Below are 24,885 nucleotides of genomic sequence, written 5' to 3'. Positions count from 1 at the left end.
CAGCAGCGCCCGTTCGTGACACGGGTCGGGCATGCGGCCACCATGGAAGCGGACCGAGCAACAGCGTCAGCGGCCAGGAAAATGCGCGTCGCCGGACTGGTGCTAGCGCGAGGCGGCAGCGAGGCGGTGAAAAAGAAGAACGCCCGGCTGCTGTGCGGCCTGCCTTTGTTGTCCTGGGTGCTGCGGCCGATGAAGCACTGCAAGAGTACGTGCCCCACGCGAGCGCCTTTTCTCGCTTCTTCTTCTTCAACTTCTCCCACACGATACGATTGTCTCCGAGCGCACGATTCAGTTAGTGTTTCCATTTTGCGTTCCGATCGTTTACTTCGAGAATTAAAAAAAAAAAAGGAATAAACGAAGTAATAACCGCTGTAGTGTCGTCGGCAGCCTTGGTGGAGAAGCCGTGGGAGATGAACGCGATATGCAACGGTCCGCGCGCGCGGGCGGAATGAGAATTAAGTGGGCCGGCGGGATAAAATTGCTCCGTTTTAAGCGCGCCGTCTTGTTCCGGAAATTCGCGATATCTGTCTCCTGCGTTTTTTTTTCTCCGTCGGAGAGATCGCTCTCGATCGCTAATGAAATTAAGCGCGGTTCGTGCAGCAAAAGTTATTCTAAGCGATCATTGGCAGGCGCGGTGGCTGCACTTAACGAACCTCGGGCTATTTTTAACCTGATCGGAGTTTAGGCTGTACAAAACCAGGCACAAGGAAAAACGGGGCAACGCAGTCTCCGAGCGTGCTGCTGCTAGTTACCAGCGCGATGCGTCCCCGAGCGCGTCTCCTTAAACGATGTTATGCGGTGTAGCGCGCCGCACGGTTTATTTCGGGCACAGGCGCTTAGGAATTAAGCGATCGGAGATGCGTCTTTCGATGCGGTAATCTTCGCAGATCCTTATCGTTTTCTTTCTTTCTTTTGCGTGGCCTGCAGCGCTGGACGAAATATGGGTGTCGACAGACGAGCAGGAAATCGAGGACATCGCGACGACGGAGTCGTGCGGTGTCGTGCGGCGTTCCGACGAGTTTGCCCAAGCCGACTCGCCGTCGGTGCTTGCCGTGCAAGAGTTCATGCGCGAAGTTCCAGGTGCGTTCAGCAATGCTACGTCGTAACTGTATACTTACCTCTTACTCTGAGTTTGCGTCCACATGTGCTTGCAGGACGTTATATATATATGTATACGGGACAAGTCTGCTCTTTAGCTCTTTTAAAATTAAAAACTGAATGGGCTCCGCGCGGATGTGCGGGGCATCAGCTGTCGTATGTTATTTTTCCATATAACGGGTGCCAGACGGTACACTTTCGATCGCGATCGAGCTCGATCGGGATCGTATTTCTCGGTCGCGGTTGGAAATTCCTTTGCGCAAGAATCTCGATCCGGATCGGGCTCGATCGCGATCGAAAGTGGCCGTGTGCCACCGGTATAAAATTCCATTGCTTTTACCAGAGCTTCACTTATTGTGGTCAAATCGTTTGTGTACGTATGCATATTTGTGTCGCAAGTCAACTGTGAATGACAAGGAAAGCATAGAGTGAAATTCCTAACTATTTGAACTAAAATGAATAATAATTAACCCAACTGTGCATATAAATGCACAGTTGGGTTAAGTTAGAGCGCGGGGTTTACCGTATCAATACTAAAGTGTATAGTGTCTTGTCAAGAATGTGAAATTACTACACTCTTGGGAAATCTTGTATTCCAGCTGTTGTCTCTATGCTATTGACTTTTTTAATGTAAAGTATGGTGCCCTGAATTTGTTTGTTTTACAGTTGTAGTTTAGCCAAAAAGTATAAACATATATGTCATCAGCCTACCACAATGTCATTTCCTGAAAACTGATAAAGCGTTGCACTTTTGAGGCAAGTGCATAAATAATTAACATGACAATATCATACAGCACAGTTTTCAACTGTGTGCCATATATTTGTTGTGCTCATAAAACTTTTTTAAAGGTTCATATGTCATGAACGGTGACAAGTTCAATTTGGCTCTGTACTTATTAGGATGGCAAATTGTACAAATAATTCGTTGAATGACTATGTCATTCCAATATGGGGAATTGAAAGGTTGTGGGCTTGAATCCCTGCTGCTGTGGTCGCTGCGCACGGATGGTGGTGAAATGCAAGAGCATTCACATACAATGTTCGGGTGCACATTGAAAAACGTTAAGTGGATTAAAAAAAAAACAGCTATCTTTTCTAACCTTGGGAAATCACAGATCAGTTCTCAGCAAAGCTGTTTCTTTTGAGCAGTCGCATTAAAAATTTAATTTGCCTGTAACTAAGCCCCACATTTAAAATGTTGCCTGGTGGACTCCATTTTGCACAAATTTAAACACTGTGCAATATTCTGTTCTCTTGGGACACCAGGAAGACGTGCATATAATGCTTGTACATAACTGCGTAAGTAACCAATTTGTGCATCAGGCATAACATACATTAGACATAATTAACATTTACACCAAATATAAAGTCGGTGCCGTTTTCTCTGTTCTCTGAGGAAAGCAAGAAAACACAGTGTGCTTTGTATAATGCCTGAAAATATGGAGAAAACAAGTATTCAGTGATTAGTTGCAAAGCTTGTATTCTAGCCGGAAATGGTAAACTTTTGCCATGCCGTTATCCCTAAGTTCCCCCAATTTCCGCCATGTGTGAACGCAGCATCACATGCGGCTCTCCCAGATCACTGGGAAACATTGCAGATAGTGGCTGTACAAGGCTGTTAAAAGCACTTGCTTGAAAAGTTTGTGTGTTTTTTTTTTTTTTTGAAAGCCTGTAATTAACTGAGGCTCTCGAAGCTTTGAACACACATCACCTGTAAGATGTATCCCATTTCCGCGAAATAAGAATTCTGTGGCACATATTCTATCAGCACATTTGGCAAACTTTTTAAGCGGTTCGTAAGATATATGCTTCTAATTGTCCCCTAGCTGGAATGGTTGTATAAGTAATCTTTACAAAGGACGTAAACCCACAGAGTTTTAAGCTCTGGTCACACCACTTACTGTACGCTCCCTATTACCATGCAAATGTAATCAAACCAACAAGTCGAACTAACAGCATCACTGTAAAATATGCAACCATTCACAGTGGCCTATCTCATAGCCCCTTGGTTGCATAGGAATGTTCAACCCCTTGAATCAATGATTGATTGTTTCATTGATTCATTGTTTATGGATGTCAAAGAAGAGCATAATGGCCTGTGGTTCTCTTGTATGCACTGTCAGTCAGCAAAGCTTTTTGGTCATGGGTTCCACAACAAATGTGAATTCCTGCTGCATTAAGGCACAATGCTTCTAATTTAATGGGTCACTATGTGTGTAGTTGCAAAAAGTACTACAGACTGAAAGTTCGAATTCATGGCTGTACACTCAGGCTTCGCTAGAATGCAGTTTTTTTGGCAAATCTTGTGTAAATTTTTTGGCCACCTGTACGCCCTCCCTCGAGCAACGACAGGCCAGTTGCTCAATGCTGACGACTGACTGGCCTTTGCGTTTTTGCATTAGGCTGTAGTGCTTCAGTAGTGCTGCTTTATGGCTCTGTACATGAAAAGAAATTGATTATAAGTGATCTGGATTAGATTTGTTTCAAGGATTCAGCGACCCTTCTAATCAGAGTACACCTGCTTCTTTTTGCAGGTATTGATGTGGTTGCCTTAGTCCAATGTACCTCTCCATGTCTAATGCCATCGTACCTGGATGAAGCGGTCAGTCTTGTGACTTCGGACAGATACGACTCCGTTTTCTCAGTCACTCGTGACTATAAGTGGCGATGGACAGAACTTTCACAAGGTACGCATGTGTCTGTCAGCCATGTACTGTCTCCTTTATCTTTTTTTTAATGTGTGTAGACATAGTTTGTAATAATGCGTTCATTTATTTTGTAATGTCACATTCTGTAATGCACTGTTAACAGTGCATTACAGCAAGGGTTTTTTATGTTAAGTCAAGTTTATTAGTTAGGCTAGGTTAGGTTAGTATGAAGCTAAAACATGGAATCACAACCAGTAAGCAAATGCACTACTACAGGCTGAAAGGCAGGAAGTCGATAAATATCACATTTAACAATTCATGATAAAAGATAACAGTACCACAGGCTTGGAATAATGAAAACTGACACAAACAGGGATGACTCAGGGGCTGTTGCACTATCTTAGATGTACATACACTGTTCGCTTGTTTTTGCCCAATGAAATTGACTCTTATTTGCTCTTAAATATGGCTGTTGCATACTAGAACCAACTATCCATAATACTAGTAAAACTTAGCCTGTTCATAGGCTTATTGCAGTTTACTGGTTATGGATACACTAATGACATCGATGGCAGGATAGATGGATGGTCGGATGAAGGTATGAGCATCCCTTTTAAAAAGGGTGGTGGAAGACGCCACCAAACTTTTCATTTACCTTTCTTTTGCACTTATTATTGGCCTTTAAGACCCAGAATTTGTGGTAACAGATAGTCAAACCTGATAAAAATTTATTGCCTTTAAATTTATTCTTTATATTCCCTGCTTTGGTGACGACCAATACTCTAGCCGTCCTTTACCATTCTCTACTACGGATTCATTAATCTTTTCTCTGTTATTCTTAAATTCCTAGGCCTTGGGCAGTCCTCATTGACCTTCGGGTGGATACTTAGACATGCTAATGAAATAGCAACACCTTGTGGCTGTTCATTCAACCAGAAAATGTCAGAAACTGTTTTTTTTTGTGTGTGTGTGTTTCACGATGTTCTCATTGAAGTAAAAGAAAAGAGACAATTGCATTTGTGATTATGTTGCTGGCCGACAACGTTTTACTGGCAGCTTTGTAGCACATAGCGCATCATTGCAGTGATAGCTATGCGCACTTTGGTTCAACTCAACTTCACAAGATGGCGCCATTAGTGCTGGTGCTTATGTCTGAATCTCCAGTATTCTTGTACTGTACGGACATACTAGATCTCTTAAAATCTAAGTTGACCAGGACAGTTGTAACTTTGCCATATTTCTGTATTGCCTTCCTCTAACCTGCTAAAATGCATTTGCCCAAAGGTGGCCTTCAGTAGCTTGCAAGTGCTGGAAACCTAGTTTGCAAAGCCAAATGTGGTTGGCAGTAGCGTTCAGTTCTTTTTTGCGATATAGTGGCACGGATTACCCTAGAACTTTGTGTTTTTGTGTTCTCCAGATGGTACGACAAGACCCCTGAACTTTGATCCAGCGCAGCGACTTTGTCGTCAGGAGTGGGTAGGCGAGATCGTCGAAACTGGTCACTTCTATGTCACGCGAGCAGAGTATGTCCAAGATGGGCTTCTTCAAGGAGGAAGGTAAACGGGCATGTTTGAGTATTAGCCAGAAGCTCAAGACAGAACTGTGCATATTAACAACAGATTAAGAATAAATGGCAGTCTGAATGGGGTATCACAGTGATGAGCAGTGTCTAGGAAAACCTCTATTGGAGCAGCGAAAAGATTTCACACAAAGAGGTCTCGCTTCTACAAAGCACAAGAAAAGGCAACTCACTTTAAAGGGAGCTGGTCTGACAAGGCCATCTTTTCTTGCACTTTCATTACCATTTTCCTCAATTAAACATGTGAAGCTTTCTTGCAAATTTAACCGTCATTTGGAGCATATTCTACATTTCAACTTACAAAAAAGAAGCGAAAAAAAAAAGACCATTTCTTCTATGCTTCTTCATCTGTTGGCTTCACACGGTTGCAACTACAAATTGAGCATCTTGGTTTCCCTGATCCTTCTCGCAAACTGGTGACGTATCCCAAGAGTTTCCAGTCTAGCTGATGGTTTTCCGAGACATTAGCAGCACAACAGAAGAGAGATGCCCGTGCCTAGACTGGCATCGTAAAGTCGGCAGCAATATTTACCGAGATAACATGTTGCTTCGCAGGTGCGGCTTTGTGGAGTTGCCGCAGTACCTGTGCCACGAGGTTGACACAGAGGATGACTTGCTAATCGCCGAACAAAAGCTGCAGAAGTATGGCTTTAAGGGTGAAATCGTCTTGGACGCCCCATCGGAGTTCCAGTAGTGTCACTTCTTAGTCATCGTCATCGCAAGCTTTCCCACTCCAACCACAACTCCACTCCGAACATGTGGCCACCATGGGGATGGTAGTAGATTTGCCCCGCCAAGGGACAAAGCTCGACTTTCGTTTGGAGTACTTCGCTGGCTTTGTGTGCCAGAGCAATTTTCTGCCTCTGTTCTTGCATTTTAAGTTCACTACACTCCCTCCTCGCTTCTGCCCTCTGAGGGTGCTCTCTGCTGAGGCGTGAAAAGTGAAATCCACCATTCGTAGATTTTTTGATCGATCAGTGGTGCGCGTTTTGCAAGAACATCGGCGAAAGAATTGTCGCAGACTTGCCCTGCATGATTCGGTGCATCAGCTGCGTGATGATGGATTTTGTGTCTCATTTGCTCAAAGAACCAGCATATATATATAGATATTTGAGTGCTGGTGGCACCATCTCTTGATCGCAACACAAACTGTAAAACGAAGAGACACCTGGTGACCATGTTCAACGTCACAATGCGAGAGGTGAAGCCTTGCAGATAAGGTGTCTTCAGTGAGATGTGTTCCAGGTCATCTTTAATGGTGCGGCTGTAAACGTTCCAGACCAAAAGTGGCGGTTGTAGAACCTAACGAGCAATCTGATGGGAGAAACCTTCAGTTTAATAAGTGACAAAGAAGAAAAGACAAATTAATTGCACATTACTTTTTCTTCCCGTTTATGCCATGTCTTTGTGCCATTACGACTTATGTCTCAAGTGCTGTTTGGATTTATGAGCTCATCGGTGTTGTTCACTTTAATGTTTGCCAAGCGTGCCCACTGAAGAATTGTACAGTACGGACCGCTTTTAAAGGGAGCACTCACTATTTGGCTGCTGATTACACATTAATTTTATCGCGAAGACATGCAGGCTATATTTTAATGCATGCATGTCAGCCTAATGCATCTGATCAGCCACATTTTTTTCAATCAATTAATTAGGAGTGTTTCAGTCGTATTGGCTTTATTACTAGCCACCTGTGGACTGTACTGTACATTGCGGGTTATGGTGCACATCTTCGACATTTTTGTAGCAGTTGTACGTAGAGCGGGCTTGGCCACTGCTGTCGTCTTGACTGAGCCTGTGATGAGCGACTGTCGTAGCTGCAGCCGTCGGGAGGAGGCGCCGAGAATGCAACTTAGTGCTCTAGGCAGAACCTTGGAGTTAGATGCATAGAGTGGTTCTGTCCTTGAATGTGTGGGTTTGATAAAGGGGAATGCGTTTTTAGCATTTACACTTGTAGACACCAGACGTTGCGTCTTAGGCAAAATATGATACGATGAGCAGGGCTATTGTGCTGAAATGTTTTGAAAGAAGGTGGTGTAACGTACAACATTGGCAGCACTTTTAAAGTAATGACGACATTTATATCGATTTTATCCCTCACGTCTGAGCAATGTCACGGTTGACCAGTTTCTGTGCGGACCCGCAAAACCGTTGACGACTTCACGCAAGCACAGTCGGCTTCAAAAGTTCTCGGGACGCTGGATTTAAAGCTGAATTTTTGTGAAATGAAAGTTGAATAAGTAGTAGTTTATGGAACTCGCACAGTGGTCCATTAAATAAGAAGTGTTTTAACAGAGCAGAAATCTCACATTTGTAATAGCATCCATGTCCTGTAAACTTTTGTGGCCAGCTGCACATTGTTGCTGATTGTGAGTTCTGTGTGCTGCTGTCTGAACTTCTTTGTCCATGTAAGTGGGCAGTTGTCGTCAACATGTGCTCTTTCTCGCGTATTAGGGTTTGATTCAGTGGGTGTTTAAAGCAGCATACAGTCCTTGAAACTGCTAATGGGAAAACACAGGTGTTTTGTCAACACTTCTAAGAACTGTACCGGCGAAACAATTACAATGTGTTGTAATACCATGTCAGGTATGCCATGCTCATAATGCCATGTATGTCAACAGAAATGCAGCTTCTTTGAGTTTGTCTTGCACAGCGTTTTCATACACGAAGTCACAAACAATGCCTTAAAGGCCGTAATACTCCCTGTGCTATGGTGAAGCCGGAATCGGTTGTGAGCACGTTGCCGAGACCACGGCCTGATGTGAATGCTAGTCCTTTAGAACGAGATGTATTTACACTAATATGGAATTCTCAGAATGTGCGATTATTACAATTTTCTTCTTTTTGGTTGTGAGTGAGAAGGCTACCACTAACAATATTCAATGGAGAGTTTTGGCTACTCTGTAAACATGTATTACTATCCACGGCATATGGGGACATGTAGGTGCGAGTGGCAGCACCGGTGGTGCCATCTGGTGACATAGAGTTCACCAGAGCGTACAAAACTATTATTGCACTGTCGACAGCCAAATGAGTCAAGTGACGATGGAGTAAGCAGAATGTTGCACTCTATCATGTGTGTGTGTTTTGAACTCCTCGTAGCACAGCTTTCCGAGGTCAGGGTACACTTTGCGAGGCCAGCTGCAAAAAGCTGGACGTTTATGATAATTCAGACAAAAGATCTGGGGTCTCTAGTACACATTGAACAAGTGCGAGCCAACCGTGTCATTCAGCTGGCCCCTGTCGGTTCATTTTGAACACAAGTCAGTGCCGCTGTATTTATACAAGGTTGCCATAAATCACCACTTTGGCCACTGTGTAGCGCAAAACTGTCTTGCACTGCAATACACAACACTGTAGCGAAACGCTTTGTAACAACCATCTACCGTGCATCTATGTTTCTGAAGTTTGCTCTGAGTTGCTTAAAGCAAGGCTGGGCTCTGCCTATTCAGTGCCAGACTATACTGCAATGAGCAATCACAGCCGTCTCGGTACATTTCAAGTGTGGATAAGTCTGCTCTCTTGTTTCTGTGGTGCAGACTTTACGTGCACAAGTCCTTTTCAAACCTTCGGCACTCTCTTGGCTTCCTGTGTTGTTCTTGTTTATAGTGATTTGTGATCAGTGTGTCATGCCCAGAATTGTCACTTCCTTGAGTTTCATTGAGAGTTCGCAAGAAGCACACAGTCTGTCGCAAAGGTGCAAAGGTCGTCACTATCATTGCTGAAGCACGCTGGGTCCTCTGTGCTTGAGCTACAGTCACCAATCTTGATTGATTGTGGCATTTGAGGGACAGTAAAGGCAAATACGTAGCATAGCTGCATATTTTTAGATAGGCTATGCTACTGAACATGCCTCGTCATTTGCCCAGTCGCCGAGAAGCACTGCTCGAGAGAGCACATCTTTTTTTCTTGGCTTAAGGTGCCTAACAGAATGGAAGAAGGTGCGTCACCCGTGTCTTGGTACAGTGTGCCAACACTCTCGGTGGCCATGTTTAGTCAGGCCCTCTAAATTGCGGTGCTTCCGAGGGTCGCACAGAGATAGCGCCACATTTCCCACCAATGGCACTGACAGAGCCATGGCATAAGCTTGCGTCACCGAATTTTGTCACAAGGTCCAATGAAGTGTCGGAACTGCAATATCTTGTACCCAGAGGTAACGTGCTGGATTTCCTGGACTACAGTCCATTGACTGTACACACATAGATGTTAAACTTTCATGTGGAACAGATTATGCCACATTTCCATTTCCAAAATGGCTGTTTGTACTTACTGATTTCATGCTCGGGGACTGTCACTGGTAGCCATTTCCACTTACGAGAATGTCGTTCAGGAATACACAGGCGTAAAGCTTTGCTAATGGCTCCAGTGGCCGCTGTCACCGTCAGACAGTTGTGCTACTTTTGAGTTCTGCAATGAAGATCTGACCCTTGTAGACTATGTACTAAGTGTGAATGGTCCAACAAACTTTTCTTGTGTTTAGCTGAGGTTGAAGCGTGCAGACTGCATGCAGGGTGCGTACTGTAGCCTTGAAATTACAGCAATTAACCTCTTATATTTACCTTATTTATCTGTGGACTTGTTCTGACAGATCACTGCCTGGATGATTTACTTCACTGGGAGGTAACACCGTATCTTTAAAAGTCGTGCCAGCAACGCTGTTCTGCTCTTTCATGGAAGTCCTGCTCTTGGCAATGGTAGCAAATTTGTTAAATTTAGCTTCACTTAAGTTCTGTTCTTAGTTTGTTGTTATCAAAAGTGTAGTCTCACAGAGAGCAAATACTTGTGAGCACAAGCATCATCACTCGGGAGCCGACAACGCTTTTGTTAACAAGAGCGGTGACCTTAAAGCTTTTGTCACAGACTGTCGCGAGATTACAGTGCATCCATCATCTCGTGCTGCGTCGAACCCTCAAGGAGGAGGCGATGCTGTCATGAGAAATCACCTTGCACAAGCCAAATAAAGATATTGAAAACTGCAAAACTGTGCAATGTTGTTGTGCACGATGGGGGTCGGTGCATTCTACATTGAATTGTGCCGTGTAACTTGCTTAAAGAAAAATAGTGTTGGCACATGTTAGAGCATCAGTCTACTCGCACAAATCCAATTCCTTCATCCGCTGCTATTGGTGTGAAATGTAACCTTAGAGGCAATGCTGGCACTAGTGCATTGGAATGATTCACAGTGCACGGATTTGTCTTTACTTTCGGCTTCAAACAACCTTCTGGTCCCTTATCCTAATCTAATGCATCATTTGAAATTTCTCTGGGGAATTATTAGCCTTATTTAGCTTATAATTTATACCACAGTACCGTTTCTGGAACATCACAAGAACTATTCAAAATAGTGAAGACAGGCGAGTGTTACTGCTCAGATGTATAGATCTAGCAAAATGCATACTCAGAAGTGTTGAGACATTGTAGACCCTTTTCACTGTGCTCCTGTGGGTGCCGCCACGTTTGACCATGCAGTGATGCATCCATTGCTTGTCTCAGCTGGCCACCGCTGCCTCTGTTTACAATGGCAGTGCGTGACGCTATTTCGTCATTTGTCGCTGACAGTGAATGCGTGAATGACACGAAACGTGGCCAACGCTTCAGAAGACACACAATTGTCGCATTTTCGCCCTTCCGAGCTCATTACGCCTCGCCCTAACGGTGCGAGCACTGCCGTATGATGCTGGGCTATAAATTGCTTCCCATGGTGCACTAGTACATACTCTCAGCCGCTGTATTAAATAACAGTTACTGTCATTCGTTCATTAAAAAAAATTATAGCCAATGGCTTGGAAGCCACGGGTCGTCATGTTTTTGGTTCAGTAACATTGTCCGGTGCAATGCCATTACATTACTTATTTTCTATGTGATCACAAGTGAATGTGTCAGTCGTGCTAGACTTCTTTAGGCCACACTTTGAGCTTAAAACGTCCAGATCCATTTCGGCCATCTGGTGTTCTTTTAATGTGCGTCTATAGGTAAGTACAGGAGCATTTCTTGCATTCAACCCCTCTGCCCTAGGAATGCAGATGCCGTGGCCGGGAATCGAATCGCCATGGAGGCTATGCGGCGACTCTTGAGGCAACAAAAAGGCTAGTCTAGGCATGTGGAGCAAGCGCCATCAGCTTAGAGTGAGCGAACAAGCCGGTGAAGAGAGTCCATACACTGAAAATTCCACAACAACGAATTGGCTCGGAACATGGAACACTCAGTTGCTCAAAATTGCTCAGTACCTTAGTGCTGGCACTCGAATGCCCCCCCCCCCCCCCTCCCATATGTGCTGGAATGAAAATGCAGCAGGACACTGCTGATGTATTTTACTTCCTGAAGTGTTTGCATTGGTTTGTTTGTGAGGTACTCTGCATGTCACATGTGCCTCCGAGATGTGCAGTTGTGCAGAATTTTTACTTGCGAGAGCAACTTGGTCTGTACGCTGGTTCATGTCGTCTTGTATGTCATGTATAATCAAGTAAAAGAAAGCAGGAAAGCCACAAATGTGCGCACCGAAGTCTCGAAAGCAACAGCCTTCATTTACAAAGCACATTCTGGATGGCGCAACATAATACACAGAGGCTTCACCAAGGTACGTATGTGCACCTTGCTAGTGCAAGTTTGTCATCATGCACTTCAACCGGGCATTGACTGAACAAGTGGACACATGTCAGTGGCATCATGTGCAAGAGAGATCCGACAGCTTTATTGCGTGTCCTTTCAGTCGCATGTACGAGCAAAGGACGTAAAGGGGCTGCTTGAATAGATAGCCTGCATGCTTATTAACTGCAAGCTTTGGACTGCTGTTCACAGAAACCAAGTTGAAGGATTCACTAAGTCGCTTGGGTCTGAGACTGGTTGAGTTCAGTACCAAGAACATCAATTTTTGTGGGCTCTTTGTGATGCATCCACCCAATTTTCAAATGTAAAATATTGCTTCAGGGCTGCTTTGTATTGCCACTATTGGGCTTTTTATGCTGTCTAAAAATTAATTGCTTCAAGGGTAATTTTGAAGAGCCTTGTAATTGCAACCAAATTTTGTTGCAGTTGGTCTTTCAGGGCTTCTTTAGAAGATGCCTATGCAACTGCGACAAAAATGTTGCTGTAGTTGACTTGGCCTTTAAGGGCTCCTTTATAAGACACTATTTCTTCAACTACAATCAACATTCCACTAAAGCTAACCTTCAAAGCCTCCTTTAGAAGACACTATCGCGTATGCAACTGTATCAAATATATAGTTGAATTTGTCCTCTATAAGACCCGATGTGCAAATGCCACCAAAAGTTCATTGCCATTGGCCTTTAAGGCCTGTTTAGAAGATGCGTTTATGCACGTAACCACAGCATTGACTGTGCAATACTGTTCATGCAGAGTGGGCCGAGAATACATGAAACAATACCATAATAATCAGTGTATTCATTTATATTTTATTTCTTGCATCACACTACACCAATGAGGGCACCAACACCAGGGAGACTGAGCCCTCACAATATGTACATTTTGAAAAAAAAAAAAAAAAGAGGGGAAGAGAAAGGAAACAAGAAACATGGTATTGCTTGCACTGTTCACCTAATAGCTTCCGTCACCCAAAACAAGCTGGTTTTTGCAACTGTTGAAAAAAAAAAAAGAAAGCACAGAAACCAGCTTGGGTTAGTGTTACCAGCACATGCGACAAAAAGCCAGAGACCAGCTGCAAAAGAAAAAAAAATCGAGCGCCTATACAATTGTGGCTTGGGCAATTCGACAAATAGAGTAAGCAACAAATGATAAAGACAAACTCAATCACGTAGGAACTCTACCTTGAAAGATGCTGTAACTTTTTAAGTGCAACTACAAGACGCCGGCCAAGACTTGAGCACGAATGTTACACGACTGCCGACTAGGCAAAAGGCACTGTTTGAATTCATCTATACACAAGGTGTAAAACAAACTTGCGAAAAAAATTTCCCAATCAGTTTTCATATTAACACGCTGGCAAAGAACAGCTAGCTCATTAGCATCAGGTTTTTAAAATTACGAAAATAAGCTCGCCCAAAGCGGGAATTATTACTTTTGCACAGCACATGTACCAGAATGTTTGAGTTTGCCTTTTTATGTCACAGCTGGGAGGGTAGGCCCATTATATTTTCTTTTTTTATATGTCGCAACAAATTTGTCGGTTCTTGCGCCTCGCCTAAATTATGTACAAAAAGATTACAACCTTGGTAATAACACGCACACACACACAGGCACACACACACGTGTGTAGAAAAAACAACGAAGGTTCGACGATAATAAATTGGGTGTATCTGTTCTGGCCTGGTGATCCTTATGTAGTGGCTCTACCTCGAGGCCCAACGTCGATTTCAATTTTCAATTGCGCGGGGAATGCAAAAGCACTCTCGTTAAACAACTGCTGAGCCGTTCGCGCTAGAATTTGTTGCATCTGAAAAGAACAAAAAAATCTAGTGGCTGACATCACTGAACTTTGTCAAAAGTTATGCACTATTTGTAGTGAAACTTGGGCAAGAGTTGTATACCTCAATGAAAAAAAAAAATATGTGATATGTTGCAGAAGCAAATAGGACACAATAATGCCCATTATAAGTAGACAGTTTTGAAAACAAGTGGACGAAATTAGAGCCATTAAATTGCATACAGTGGACTCGCATCGATTCTATCTCTGATACACTAATCTACATTCAATAATTTCGCGAATATTCAGCCTGTAACTTCTTGAAAAATTGAAACCGTGGAACAATACATGCTCTGTACTTCCACTACAAAGAAAGAGGCCGACCGTGAAGTTGCTCCCAAAACTAGGAATTACACAGAAACTTGCAAACATCATCATCGAGCTCAGGAAGTGCAAGTTGTTCACTGTAAATTCAAGTTCCAATTAATCCAAAGTGACCTTGGAAGATTTGCTTGCCCAAAATGTCTTCGAAGCATTTTGAACCGCATGAAACAAAACAAGCCTCTTGGTTGCAGACCAACATGGCCAAGAACGATTCATTGGGGCACAAGCAACCTCAATTTTGCTTTACACGCTATGCGTTAAGTCTATGAGAAACGTCAAATACGTGGTGCAGAAATGAGAACTGCAAATACCACTTGAAATATTAGAATGGACAATAACATTGCTCTTGCAGTTAGAGGAGTCTTGTTTTTGAACATTTAATGCCACTGATAATTCATGCTCTGTCGTTATTTGTCCTTTAACCATTTTTTAAAATTGCTTCTATATATACATTAGTGCCCTATGAGGTTTTCTCATTGGGGTGATTGATTCACCGGGCCCAATACCCCCAAAACTATAAGCTGGAGCTATAAAAGACGTAGTGGAATGCTTTGCATTAACCACCCGGGAGTATTTTTAACGTGCACCCATAGCATGGTGCACAAGCGTTTTTTACCATTCACCGGTATCAAAAGGTAGCTGTGGTGGGCGGGAATCAAGCTCATGACCTTGCGGTCATAGTTGTACCTCTTAGAGTGGTTTAGCTGAATGCCAACTCAACCACTGCAGCTAGTATCCAATCGCTTGGTAACTGCCAACTGCGTTTTTTGAGCGAGACTCGATTCCTGATAATTTGAACAAAAATACATGTCTCCTGCGAGTTTTAATCAATGCGAGTCGACTGCATTATGTCATGTACAAGCGTAGGTCACAAGCCTGAGTGTATGTTGGAACATGTCATCGAGTCGAGTACTCGATGCCAATTTTGTTCCAGTGGTCCAACAGAAGCAGTCAAGCGAACTTCGATATTTCTTATCGCATGATAACTTACAAGCCACCAGACTAAAAACTTCTCCAAGTTCTTTTTTTTTAATATTGACAAGATCGTTGCCATAAAAGCAAATAAAGAAAGAAAACCTTCAATGCATATTCTGCTTGCATCACCTGCTATAGTAAAACATTCTTCTTTTAAATAAAAGCGCTTCACACACATTGTGGCCCTAGCAGTCTAGCGAGAATATTTCTGCATTCCCAAAGTACTATTTCATAATGTGGTAAAAAAAAATTGTAGTTGGGCTCGAGGCATAATGGCTTCCTCGGATGCCTCCGGGCATATACCATGGTCAATGTCTCTCTCGCTTTTGCCTCTCACGACTTTCACGATTGCATTTCTGAGGTGGCATCATTTGGTATCGCGTCCTTTTTTTTTCCCCTTCTTCCGTCTTCTCTCCGTTTTTCCACCGACGAAACAACGCTTGGAATGTGGTTCTCCCGACGAGAACTCGTGCGCCTGTTTGCGGTCAGTCCTTTTTTTCGCGTCGACCACGACGCTATCTCAACATTAAGCCAGGAAAGAATGTAGTACCTGCGTCTCTGAGCTGGCTTACCATCTCCGAAATCTGCAAGATACATATCGCGTGCCTCTTCGTCTGACCCATGTGTTTTTTTTGCAGAAGCAGTCGTCTTGATCCCTTATCGAAAAAAGCAAAAGTTACAGTCGAACCTCAACATAACGAACCTGGATATAACAAACTGTTGGATACAAATGATAATTAGGATAAAACGAGGTAAGCCTAAGTTGGTTGCTTTATATTACGGAGTATTCTACTGCTATAACGGAATTGAAAATGAAAGATCCATCGGTTACAGCAAAGTGAATATTTATATGTATTCTGGTAGTGGACGATGCCAACAACTCAACAAGAGCAACTCATAACAGTACATTCTGAATGCACAAGTGCATTTTGGCCAACAGCTTGGCTTGGCTGGCCCCGCAGGCAGCAAGCCAACGCACCGATCCCATAAGACCACACCTATTGCGCGGTTACTTATCCACGCTGCTGCAAAAAAGCATTTGTGGTTTGGCGTCCGCGTGTGGAAATCTCGGGACGGCAACCTATCGACGGGCTGTCAATCCTTGGGAGAGCCTTTGCTGGCCTGTTGGAGGCTCGCATTTCTTTCGCATAGGCCAGACCATGAATTACTGTAGATATATTTTTTACCAATATCCGTGTATACAGTTATAACGAATACTGGATATAACAAATATAATGAACGCGATTTCGCATCAGGTGTAATTTCATTATAAGGAGGTTCGACTGCACATAATAAAAAGAGTGATGGTCGGCATGAAGTTGGCGACGCACACAGAGTGTTACCGTGCGAACGCCTTCATTCAACGTCGAAGCGAGCATCGATTGCCACTGTGAGCTTTTCTCTAGCGTGAGGCAGGGCAGCGAGAGAGGGGGGGGGGCATGCGTACGATCGTCATACAATCATAGATCACTGTACGATGCGAAAATGATAAGACATAGTGGGAGTTCTTTGTACTTGCGTCGTGTCTGCACGAAAAATGGTGATCTGCGGTGCCCCACGTGGCAAGTTTCTAATGCAATGGCCAGGACGCGGCTAGTATTGCAGCCATTCATTAAGAGCCTGGGTGCTATAAAAAACACCGCCAAGTGTTTGCGGTTTCCCTTCCAATTTTTATGTTTTGGCGTGAGCAGTCCTGGCACCGTGAAATGGAAGACGACACGAACGCGATATGAATCTGATTTCTCGCCGCTGGAAAAGGTGACAAGACATTCCTGGCCGAGAAAAATGAAACGAACAAAGCAAAAATAAAGAAAGTCTTGAAAAGCGGTCGGCACTTTAACTTGGCACGCAATCTGTTTTTTGTTTCTGTTGTTGTGCTTGGTCCGTGACACTAAGACGGCCTTTTAACAACTATTTGGTTGTCATAAGTGCAAAAAAATTACCTTGGTCTCTCTCTCTCTCTCTACTGATAACGAACACGCGAGTCTTTCGCCCATCAGTGGCGGCGGAGACAGTCACCGACAGAGTCATCACTGGCACATTGGCATGCGAAAACCATCTCACAACAGCATGTGGGGCACCTTTTCTCCCGCTCCTGCGTTGAACCGCCTCATACGGTCCGCAGAAGTCAGGCGATGAAGTCTGCGCTGTCCCAATTAGTCCGAAAGTCGTCCCACGCCCGAAAGTCTGCATCGTTCACCGAAAATAGGTCGAACGGGTCCTGAACGTCCACGGACGCGTTTGTCGACAGCAACGGATCGTGCTGCGTCGCGTTCTGTGCCACAGCGGACGACGACAACACCGTCGTGCACGGAGTCGCAGAAGAAGTGGACACCTGGCCGTTGGGCATGCTCGATGACGACGAAGTCGTCTGGGGCATCATGACGTCCAGCCAGTCCGACAGCTCGATCTCCATGCTCAGTGCTGGGTCAGAGAGGTCAACGCTGCCACCTGCGTGGTGGTTCCGCGGAGCCTGGTTCTTGGCAGGTCCACTGTCGGTCAGCATGCCAAGGTCCATGCCTTCGAAGTCATCCAGGTCCAGGTGGAAGTCAAAGTCCAACGACGCCGACGGAGGGGGCGTCTCGCCATCGCCGGACAGCGCCAGGGAGGGCGAGTTCTGTTCGCCCGGTGTGGCAGTCGTTGCCTCCGACGAAGGCGGTGGTGTCGGAAACGAAGGTGACGTACACGCGAGAAGTCCGCTCATGTCGGTGATGGGTGTCCCCGGTGTCGTGGGTGTCGGTGGCTCTTGTGCGGCACTTGGGGGCAACTCTGCGGGTTGGGTAAATGTTCATATCAGCCCTCCTCTTCTTAACAAAAGGAGCGCATAGTTCCCATTCTTGATGTAAGTTCTAATATTTTCATGAAAGTGCAACTCAATATAGCCAGCCAAAAATACGTAAACTAGGAATTTTTTTTTTTTGGGGGGGGGGGGGGGGGGGTTACATACTAAAACAAACTAGGCACACTGTATTGGGGGTGGGGCAAATTAATTTTGACAACCTGGGGTTCTTTAACGTGTACCGAATGCATGATACATGAGCATTTTTGCATTCCCACTGCCATTAGGATATGACTGCTGCAGCGGGGATCGCACCCGCAACGTCGAGCTCCACAGCACAATGCCAAAGGCACTGGGTTACCTGATAACTGCCAATGTTACATGCACCTGTGCATTTATATAGCAGCATTAACATGGCACGAGGTTCAAGAATGTTGTAGATTACTGCTCTGAAGGTTTGCAGATTTGCAAATTAAGCAATCAGACGCTGACATGATGGTTCGAGATTCTTGCAAGTGTGAGAAACTGCAGCCTAATAATGGTGCAAAAAGGTTAAATAAATAAAAAAAAATGGTAAAAGCAGGCATCTTGCTTTGCCATGTAATCAAGAGGTTGTGACAAGCCACATCAAGATCCTCTGGCACGGAACAGTAAAGGTCAGACGGACATGTGGCCAGCTTTGTCTGGATACTTTGCTGCAAATAAATACACAAATTGCAGGCACCAACGAACACATATGAAGTGCGAGACAACTTCCGCACCATTAAGCAATAATTTAAGACGTGGAACAACTTAGGCGCACAGCTTAAGGGTAAGGAAATGGAGCTCCAAGGCACTAGATGATTAAATGGAGTTACCAGATAAGGGAATGTGCAGGTACAGCTAAACCTTGATATAGCAAACTTCAATATCACGAAATTCTCGATATAACGAAGTATTTAACTTTTCATAATCTCTTCTCCATAGAACACCATGTAATTAAAACCTCAATACTATAAAGAAGTGTGTCTATGTGCAATTTCAATTTAACGAGACTTTGTTTCCTTACCAAAGGAATGCCGACGCAATGAACGGAAACTTTCGCAGACGCAGATGGTCAAATGATTGAATCACAAGGGGCTGCTTGCAAACACACCTCTCAAATCGGGCGCGGCACCACAAGAGCGACCACCAAAGTTAAGCAATGCCATGTTCCATATACAGTCTTTAAGTGCAATAAGATCCTATCGTGCCCCGCTCACTTCGTGCCTTAGGTGTGAGTGAAAGTGTGCAAGGGTGAGAAAGAAAGATGACGGCTTCATGCACGAGTGCTGCCTGCACGCGCGAGAAAAGGGAAAGAGGGGAGCTCGCTGTCCCGTGATCAAGCTGCGCATGGCTGCAAGCGTGGCTGAGTGCATGTGCAGCCACGCACCCTGCTTAAGAGGGCGTGCCGAGACGGCGTGACATCATGTAACTGGTCTCCCCGTGCGTTTAGTACTGAAGGTTGCATAATCTCGAATTTCGGTGACCCGTTGGAGCGAGAGGCAGACAAAGCATTCGCTCCCCACTGCCAGCGCTTTTCATGATAGCGTCGTCCCAGTGCGGGCGGCACCATCTGCCGCAGGGGCGGAGCGCACGCGAAAGCGTGGCTGGCTTCGCTTAATTCGCACCACCAATGTGGAGATGCCGTCGACATGGTATGAAACCATATAATTTGTCGCCAACACCCAAATTCATGAAAATGAATCGTTTTCTCATTCCAATTTGCTTTTTTAGATTGCCCGATAATTAGGAAAATTCCGCGGCCCCTTTCCATGTAAAAAAGAAATCGATTGGGGACTGTACTTATTTGCATAAAAGGTCGAATTTCAATACGACCAAATTTCAATATAACGAAGCGAATTGCCGATTTTACCTACTTCGCTATATCGAGGTTTACCTGTATTAGGAGTGGGCAGGGTCAGCTGACGCAGGGTAATTGGAGGTATCTAGGAGAAGCCTGTGCCCTATAGCGAACTCGTAACGAGGCAATGACGATGGTGACTGAAAAGGCTAGATCGACTTGCCTCCATTTTTGATGAGAATCTCAAGAACGTCGTCGACGTCCTTGCTCTTGATTGAACGAGGACGATTCTGTTTTGAGCTTGCAGGCGCTAGGTTGTTCAGTGGTAGCATCTGCGAGGAAGACAAACAATCGTTCTCTTAAAAGGCACATTCAAAGCTTTTACATGTGGGTCGCAGCTGATTTTATGCATTGACAATAGATGACGGATGGGCCTGTACCACATGCCTAGTGAAAGGAGTACCAGAACTTCAATCGGCATTTGGTGACCGTAATACCCACTACAGCCTGCAGTGAGCAACCTCAGTATACCACTGTTCTAACTAAAATGATCTGAAATGTAATCGAGACTTTGGAGAAGGAGAAAAGTACCAATAAGCACACGAAGACAAACGCTTGTATTCATCTGTGCTTCCTTGTCCCAAGTTTGAAATTGAAGTTTACTGTTTGCTTCCTTACATAACACTTTAGACACTTTCCAGGGTCCAACAAAACTTTTACAAGAGTCCCGGAAAAAGTTCCACTGCTACATTTTATATCACGTGGAACTAACCAAACAGACAAGAAGGAATGACTGGGGAAGGGGCATTTACGGGCTTTACCTGCGCCTGCCTCGTCTTGTTGAGATGCTTGGTCGCTTCGTCATAGTCTGGCGGCTGTTTGGTGAGGATGAATGGTTCGGGAAGTGAAGCAGTCTTGGGTGACAGCAGCGAGGGAAAGCTTGAAGCTTGCTGCAGGGACCTGAACAAAAAGGCATAAGACTTCTCTCTCATTCTCTGCTTCACTTATGTCAAATGAACAGACAACGAAGCTAGAGAAAACACAGGGGAAGTTACTGGATTCATTCGAAGATAAAACTTTTCTCCCCAGAATCCTTAGCCTTGAAGTCAAACAACCCCTCCCCCCCCCCCCCCCCCCTGGCTTACATGTGGGACTGACTGATTCAGTTGCCGTTTCAATATGGTGGCAGCCGCATTACATTTCTGGAGATCCAGATTTTAGACGGCAGTGCAAATTGTGCCAGTGACAAGTGGTAAACCTTGGCAGGTGAAGCGGTCTTGTATTTTCATGCAAGTAACCTGCACCGATAAATAGGAAAATGAAGCCGGAAAGTCACAGGATGCGAATTGTGCCTTAAGGAGCGACTTCACGGCAGCATGAATTTACCCTCGTGGTGTGGCCGCCTTATTCATGTAATGCAGCACTGCGCAAAAGTTTATTCATCATCGCATGCACTCTACCGTGGAATCGCGTCAATGTTACGCCGACTGTCCCAGACCTCGTCCCAGACCTCGCCCCAGACCTCATCTACCCAAGAGCTTTCGTGGATGGCATAAAGCTTGACTTGATTTGAAACTTGCCGAGACTGGAGGCCGTTGGGGGTTTTCATCGTAGGGTGCTTCCCCTGGCTGTAGGCTATGGTGCGACCACTGGTACCGCCGCGCTGCGGCTCTCCGCTCAACTGGTGGTTGTTGTTGGCATCGCTGCCCAGCGCCAGCGCTGCCGCGAGGCTCTGCTGCTGCTGTTGCTGTTGTTGCTGCTGGTGGTGGTGTTGCTGTTGCTGAAGGAAGTTGGCCAGCGAAGCCTTGACGGCCGCAGATGTTGGCGACGGCGAAGCGAGGCTAGGGGCGAGGCTCGGACTGTTCATGCAGTCTGCAACGAGGCGAAGAAAAAGAAGGTAAGATCATGCATCAGGGAGGGAGGCAGTACAGCCTTTCCTCACACTGCCCGTCACATTGCACCGTACCAAAATTACGGGGTTCAATGCCCTCGAAGCAATGCACAGGCTATGACAGACTCCCGTGGTGGTGAAACAGTGATTACGTGCAACTGTACTTGGAGTCTCTGCGTGAAGCGCGTGATTAGCCGCACGGCGAACTAGCCCTGGAGGCAGTTGATAATGGTGGAGGCCGTTCGACACGGTGTCGTTTTGATTTCGGTTGCGGAGTTGAATCTCGGCAGAACAACGTGCGTGGTGGCGGTGGTGAGCTCCACATTAAATTTGACCACCCGGGATTCTTTAACAAGAATACAAAATTTATTTCAAATCGCGGAACACACGCGCGAACTGAAGATGGTTGGGGACAAAGTTGTTTTGCAACACCCGATAAAGAAAGTCCAGCCTCCCCTCAGTAATTCAAGCACATGAAGTTGCAGCATACGACTTGCCATGTGGCTTGCAAAAAGTAATGAGTAACGTGCACCTAAAGCTAACAGCACAAGCATTGTTGGCATTCCACACCCGAGTGAAGCGCTCCGAGAGGTTGCCCTGTAGTGGAAAGAGTGCACGAAAACTCCCTGCACTTGCCCAAGAGAGGGCCACACCAGCCTGTCAACAAAGGACAAGGTTGTGCGCTGTCGACAGATATGGCCTCAGCCATGACAATTCAGGCTGGGTTTCACTGGCACAAACAGGTCTTGACCAACTGAAGAAGCGCATTTCCAACCTGGTGTCATTGGCAAAAGGCTGCAGCAAAACGAGCTTAGGAGAGTTTGAATGCCTACTTGGTTGGTGGGGCTGTTGCTGATCTTGTTGTTGCTGTTGTTGTTGCTGCTGTTGTTGTTGCTGTTGTTGTTGCTGTTGCTGCTGCTGCTGGTGCTGCTGCTGCTGTATCTTGTTCTGTAGGTGTTGCTGCAGCAGCTGACGCTGAAGCGACTTGGTGTCGGCAACCGTGGCTGGTGCAGCAACCATGCCGGTACCAGTGCTGCAAGGAGGCAAACAAGAAGCAATAAAGGCCATCAATAAGGCCAGCAATGGTAAGCAACTGCTGCTTCAACAAAGGTTACTGCAGTGGCCATTGTGTGAAAGGTCATCAAAGGAAAATTATACATAGAAATCCAATTCATGCAGTAAGTTAGTGGTCCAAGGCGCTACTTTTACAGAGAACAGAGCCTTCGCAAGCAAAAACATGACGTGAGCATACGACAGGGTTCCTGCTACCACTTCCAGGCGCACCTTTGCATTCGCACCAAAACCCCTGCGTGCCTCAGTTCAGCACAGACTTTGGTGAGCTGCTACAAAAATTTGCACGCCCCGCCGACTCTGACCTTGTCCTAACATCCTATTAACTACAATTCCGAAGAGGCAAATTTGCTCCATTTGGTTATTATTGTATTTTTCTCTCGAGGAGAAAGTTCTTCAAGCAGCCGTTTCGAAACGGAAGTCTGTCTCAGCAGCTATTTCTGCGTAAAGGCTGGCATGCGCTACGCCTCCATTACTATCAAAAACCAACCAGTTTGGAGGCACGCCAGCACCAGAGTGAGTCAGGGCGTGGGACGCTAACTATTTCGTCCCACACACAGAAAGGTTGGCCGGAAGGCACATGTCCGGTTGCACAAAACCATCGCCGTCAACTGTGTCGTCGCTGTTTTTTCAAGCCACCGGTGCTCTTGCTGACAAGACCTAAATATAGCATTTTTTTTTTCTCCGGGATCCTTAATGTCGGACGCACCTGGCCAAGCACATTCTGCAGACGCCGAGGCAAGTGGCATATTAAGAACAAAAGCCCAGAGATTAAAAAAAGCTAGAAATCAGCTATCTTGAACCTGTCTTTAGTCAAATTCTTTTGTCATCCTTGTTCTTTAGGTCTAAATGACTTTTTTTTTAAATTTTGTGGAGCATGCAGCATGATTCCACCGGTTTGAGTGGATTACCTGAAGAGACAGAAATTACACAACAAATCACATAACAGGCTGTATAAGCAGGCCTGCCAACCACAGAACTTGAAAAATACTGCGGTCGTAGTGTAAAGATACTAAAATTTGTATTTGTAAACGTCTTTGCACTGGCGTTGCTCAACAATGTTTTAAAAAGCTTGCATCTGCAGGGTGTGGCATGTCAGCTGCGGTTACACACTGGCTCTGTAAGTAGGTGTCTCTAATCTGCAGGTAGGACTACATGAGGGACGTGTCTGAGAATCCAGGCTACGAAGAACCGGTCGCAAACGATTTGGGACCAATTTTTATTGCCATCTCTGATTGGCGCTTTGCACTACGTGTAGGGTTGAAGATGGGGTGATTTCACTCCGTTGCAAGATGAATGCGCAGGCACTGACCTCGCCACGTTGCCCGACGTCAGCAGGCTGGTGGTCTGGGGCTGCGACGCCACCATGGCCTGGCCCGACGGCGACAGGGTGAGGGTGAAGGTGGTGATGGGTGGCGTGACACTCTTCAGGCTGTACGGCGTGGACACCTGCTGCTGTTGCTGCTGCTGCTGCAACCGAAGCTGAGACCTGTCGGGAAGGGGGAACGGCACATATGCCCGTCATGACAATGGCTTCATTCGCTTTCGAATACCCTTTTTGGCTGAGAGTCGCCTACAGGCAACGCGCCGGAAAAATTGTTTCATTTTTTTCTGTGCAGAGCTTTGGTTCTAAGCGCAAGGTATCTGGCTAAATGCGTTCGACCGACACTGACTGACAGGCAGCGGGCGTCATTAGTTAGATTAGAACAGAAACGAGGAAGAAGTAGCACGGCAAGCAACTCGCTTCCCCTTGAAGGCACGGTTAGAAGAGAAAAGAATGATTAAAGATCCCCTGCTTGTTGGGCTGGCTATAAGCGAGCTGGCTAAGCCGGCTATAACCCGGCTATAATTGGTTCTGGTTTTGTATCCAACTGCAACAAGCAGGCAATTTTTGGAGTCATTCTCGTGAAGAAAAAAAGAAAAGATGCATACTAGAATCGGGTAAACGTGGTAAACTCTCTACATGAAAATAATGACACGGACACAGCTTGCCTTTGGAGTTCGCGCTGGAGCTCTTCAATTCGCTTCTGCTGGATTCTCATGAGCTCGTCCTCCGCTCCGGAACCAGATAAGTCTGTCTCGGAGGCGCTAACCGCCGGGGAGTCCTGCTGCCCCATCATCAGGTCGCCGCTTCCATCAACCTCCATTGGAACCACCGACGGCGGGTTCCTGCATTTGCCGAGAAGCGCAACCGTGAATCTCTCAATAGCCACTGGACCCTGACATCACAGCAAACTGAAGGTACCGACGACTTAAAA

General features: G+C 45.5%; 2 protein-coding genes across 8 annotated transcripts in view; one reads left to right on the top strand and one right to left on the bottom strand.

Moving 5' to 3' along the window:
• The first annotated feature begins 42 nt into the window (after positions 1 to 42).
• On the top strand, positions 43 to 10,306 carry Csas (CMP-sialic acid synthase). The gene is made up of 5 exons (XM_075701758.1): positions 43 to 205; positions 928 to 1,080; positions 3,633 to 3,785; positions 5,164 to 5,302; positions 5,881 to 10,306. Exons 1-5 carry the CDS (start codon positions 43 to 45, stop codon positions 6,017 to 6,019), a joined length of 747 nt encoding a protein of 248 aa, XP_075557873.1. The 3' UTR covers positions 6,020 to 10,306.
• Positions 10,307 to 12,716: 2,410 nt separating this feature from the next.
• Positions 12,717 to 24,885, bottom strand: part of LOC142589979 (uncharacterized) — a 294,672-nt gene continuing 282,503 nt past the window's right edge. For 6 of the 7 annotated variants that reach the window (XM_075701752.1, XM_075701753.1, XM_075701748.1 and 3 more), the window contains 7 exons: positions 24,611 to 24,796; positions 23,940 to 24,116; positions 22,390 to 22,589; positions 21,246 to 21,537; positions 20,487 to 20,625; positions 19,889 to 19,997; positions 12,717 to 17,833 (listed from right to left, as the gene is read on the bottom strand). In XM_075701752.1, the coding sequence (XP_075557867.1) occupies positions 17,193 to 17,833; positions 19,889 to 19,997; positions 20,487 to 20,625; positions 21,246 to 21,537; positions 22,390 to 22,589; positions 23,940 to 24,116; positions 24,611 to 24,796 (1,744 nt within the window). In that variant the 3' untranslated portion in view covers positions 12,717 to 17,192. The remainder of the gene's footprint in view (positions 17,834 to 19,888; positions 19,998 to 20,486; positions 20,626 to 21,245; positions 21,538 to 22,389; positions 22,590 to 23,939; positions 24,117 to 24,610; positions 24,797 to 24,885) is intronic. The other variant, XM_075701749.1, reaches the window with a different exon arrangement.

This window comes from Dermacentor variabilis, chromosome 8 (assembly GCF_050947875.1).
Source record: "Dermacentor variabilis isolate Ectoservices chromosome 8, ASM5094787v1, whole genome shotgun sequence".
NCBI classification, from domain to species: domain Eukaryota; kingdom Metazoa; phylum Arthropoda; class Arachnida; order Ixodida; family Ixodidae; genus Dermacentor; species Dermacentor variabilis.
Note: the sequence above shows the minus strand (reverse complement) of the source record. Positions and strands in the feature narration are given on the sequence as shown.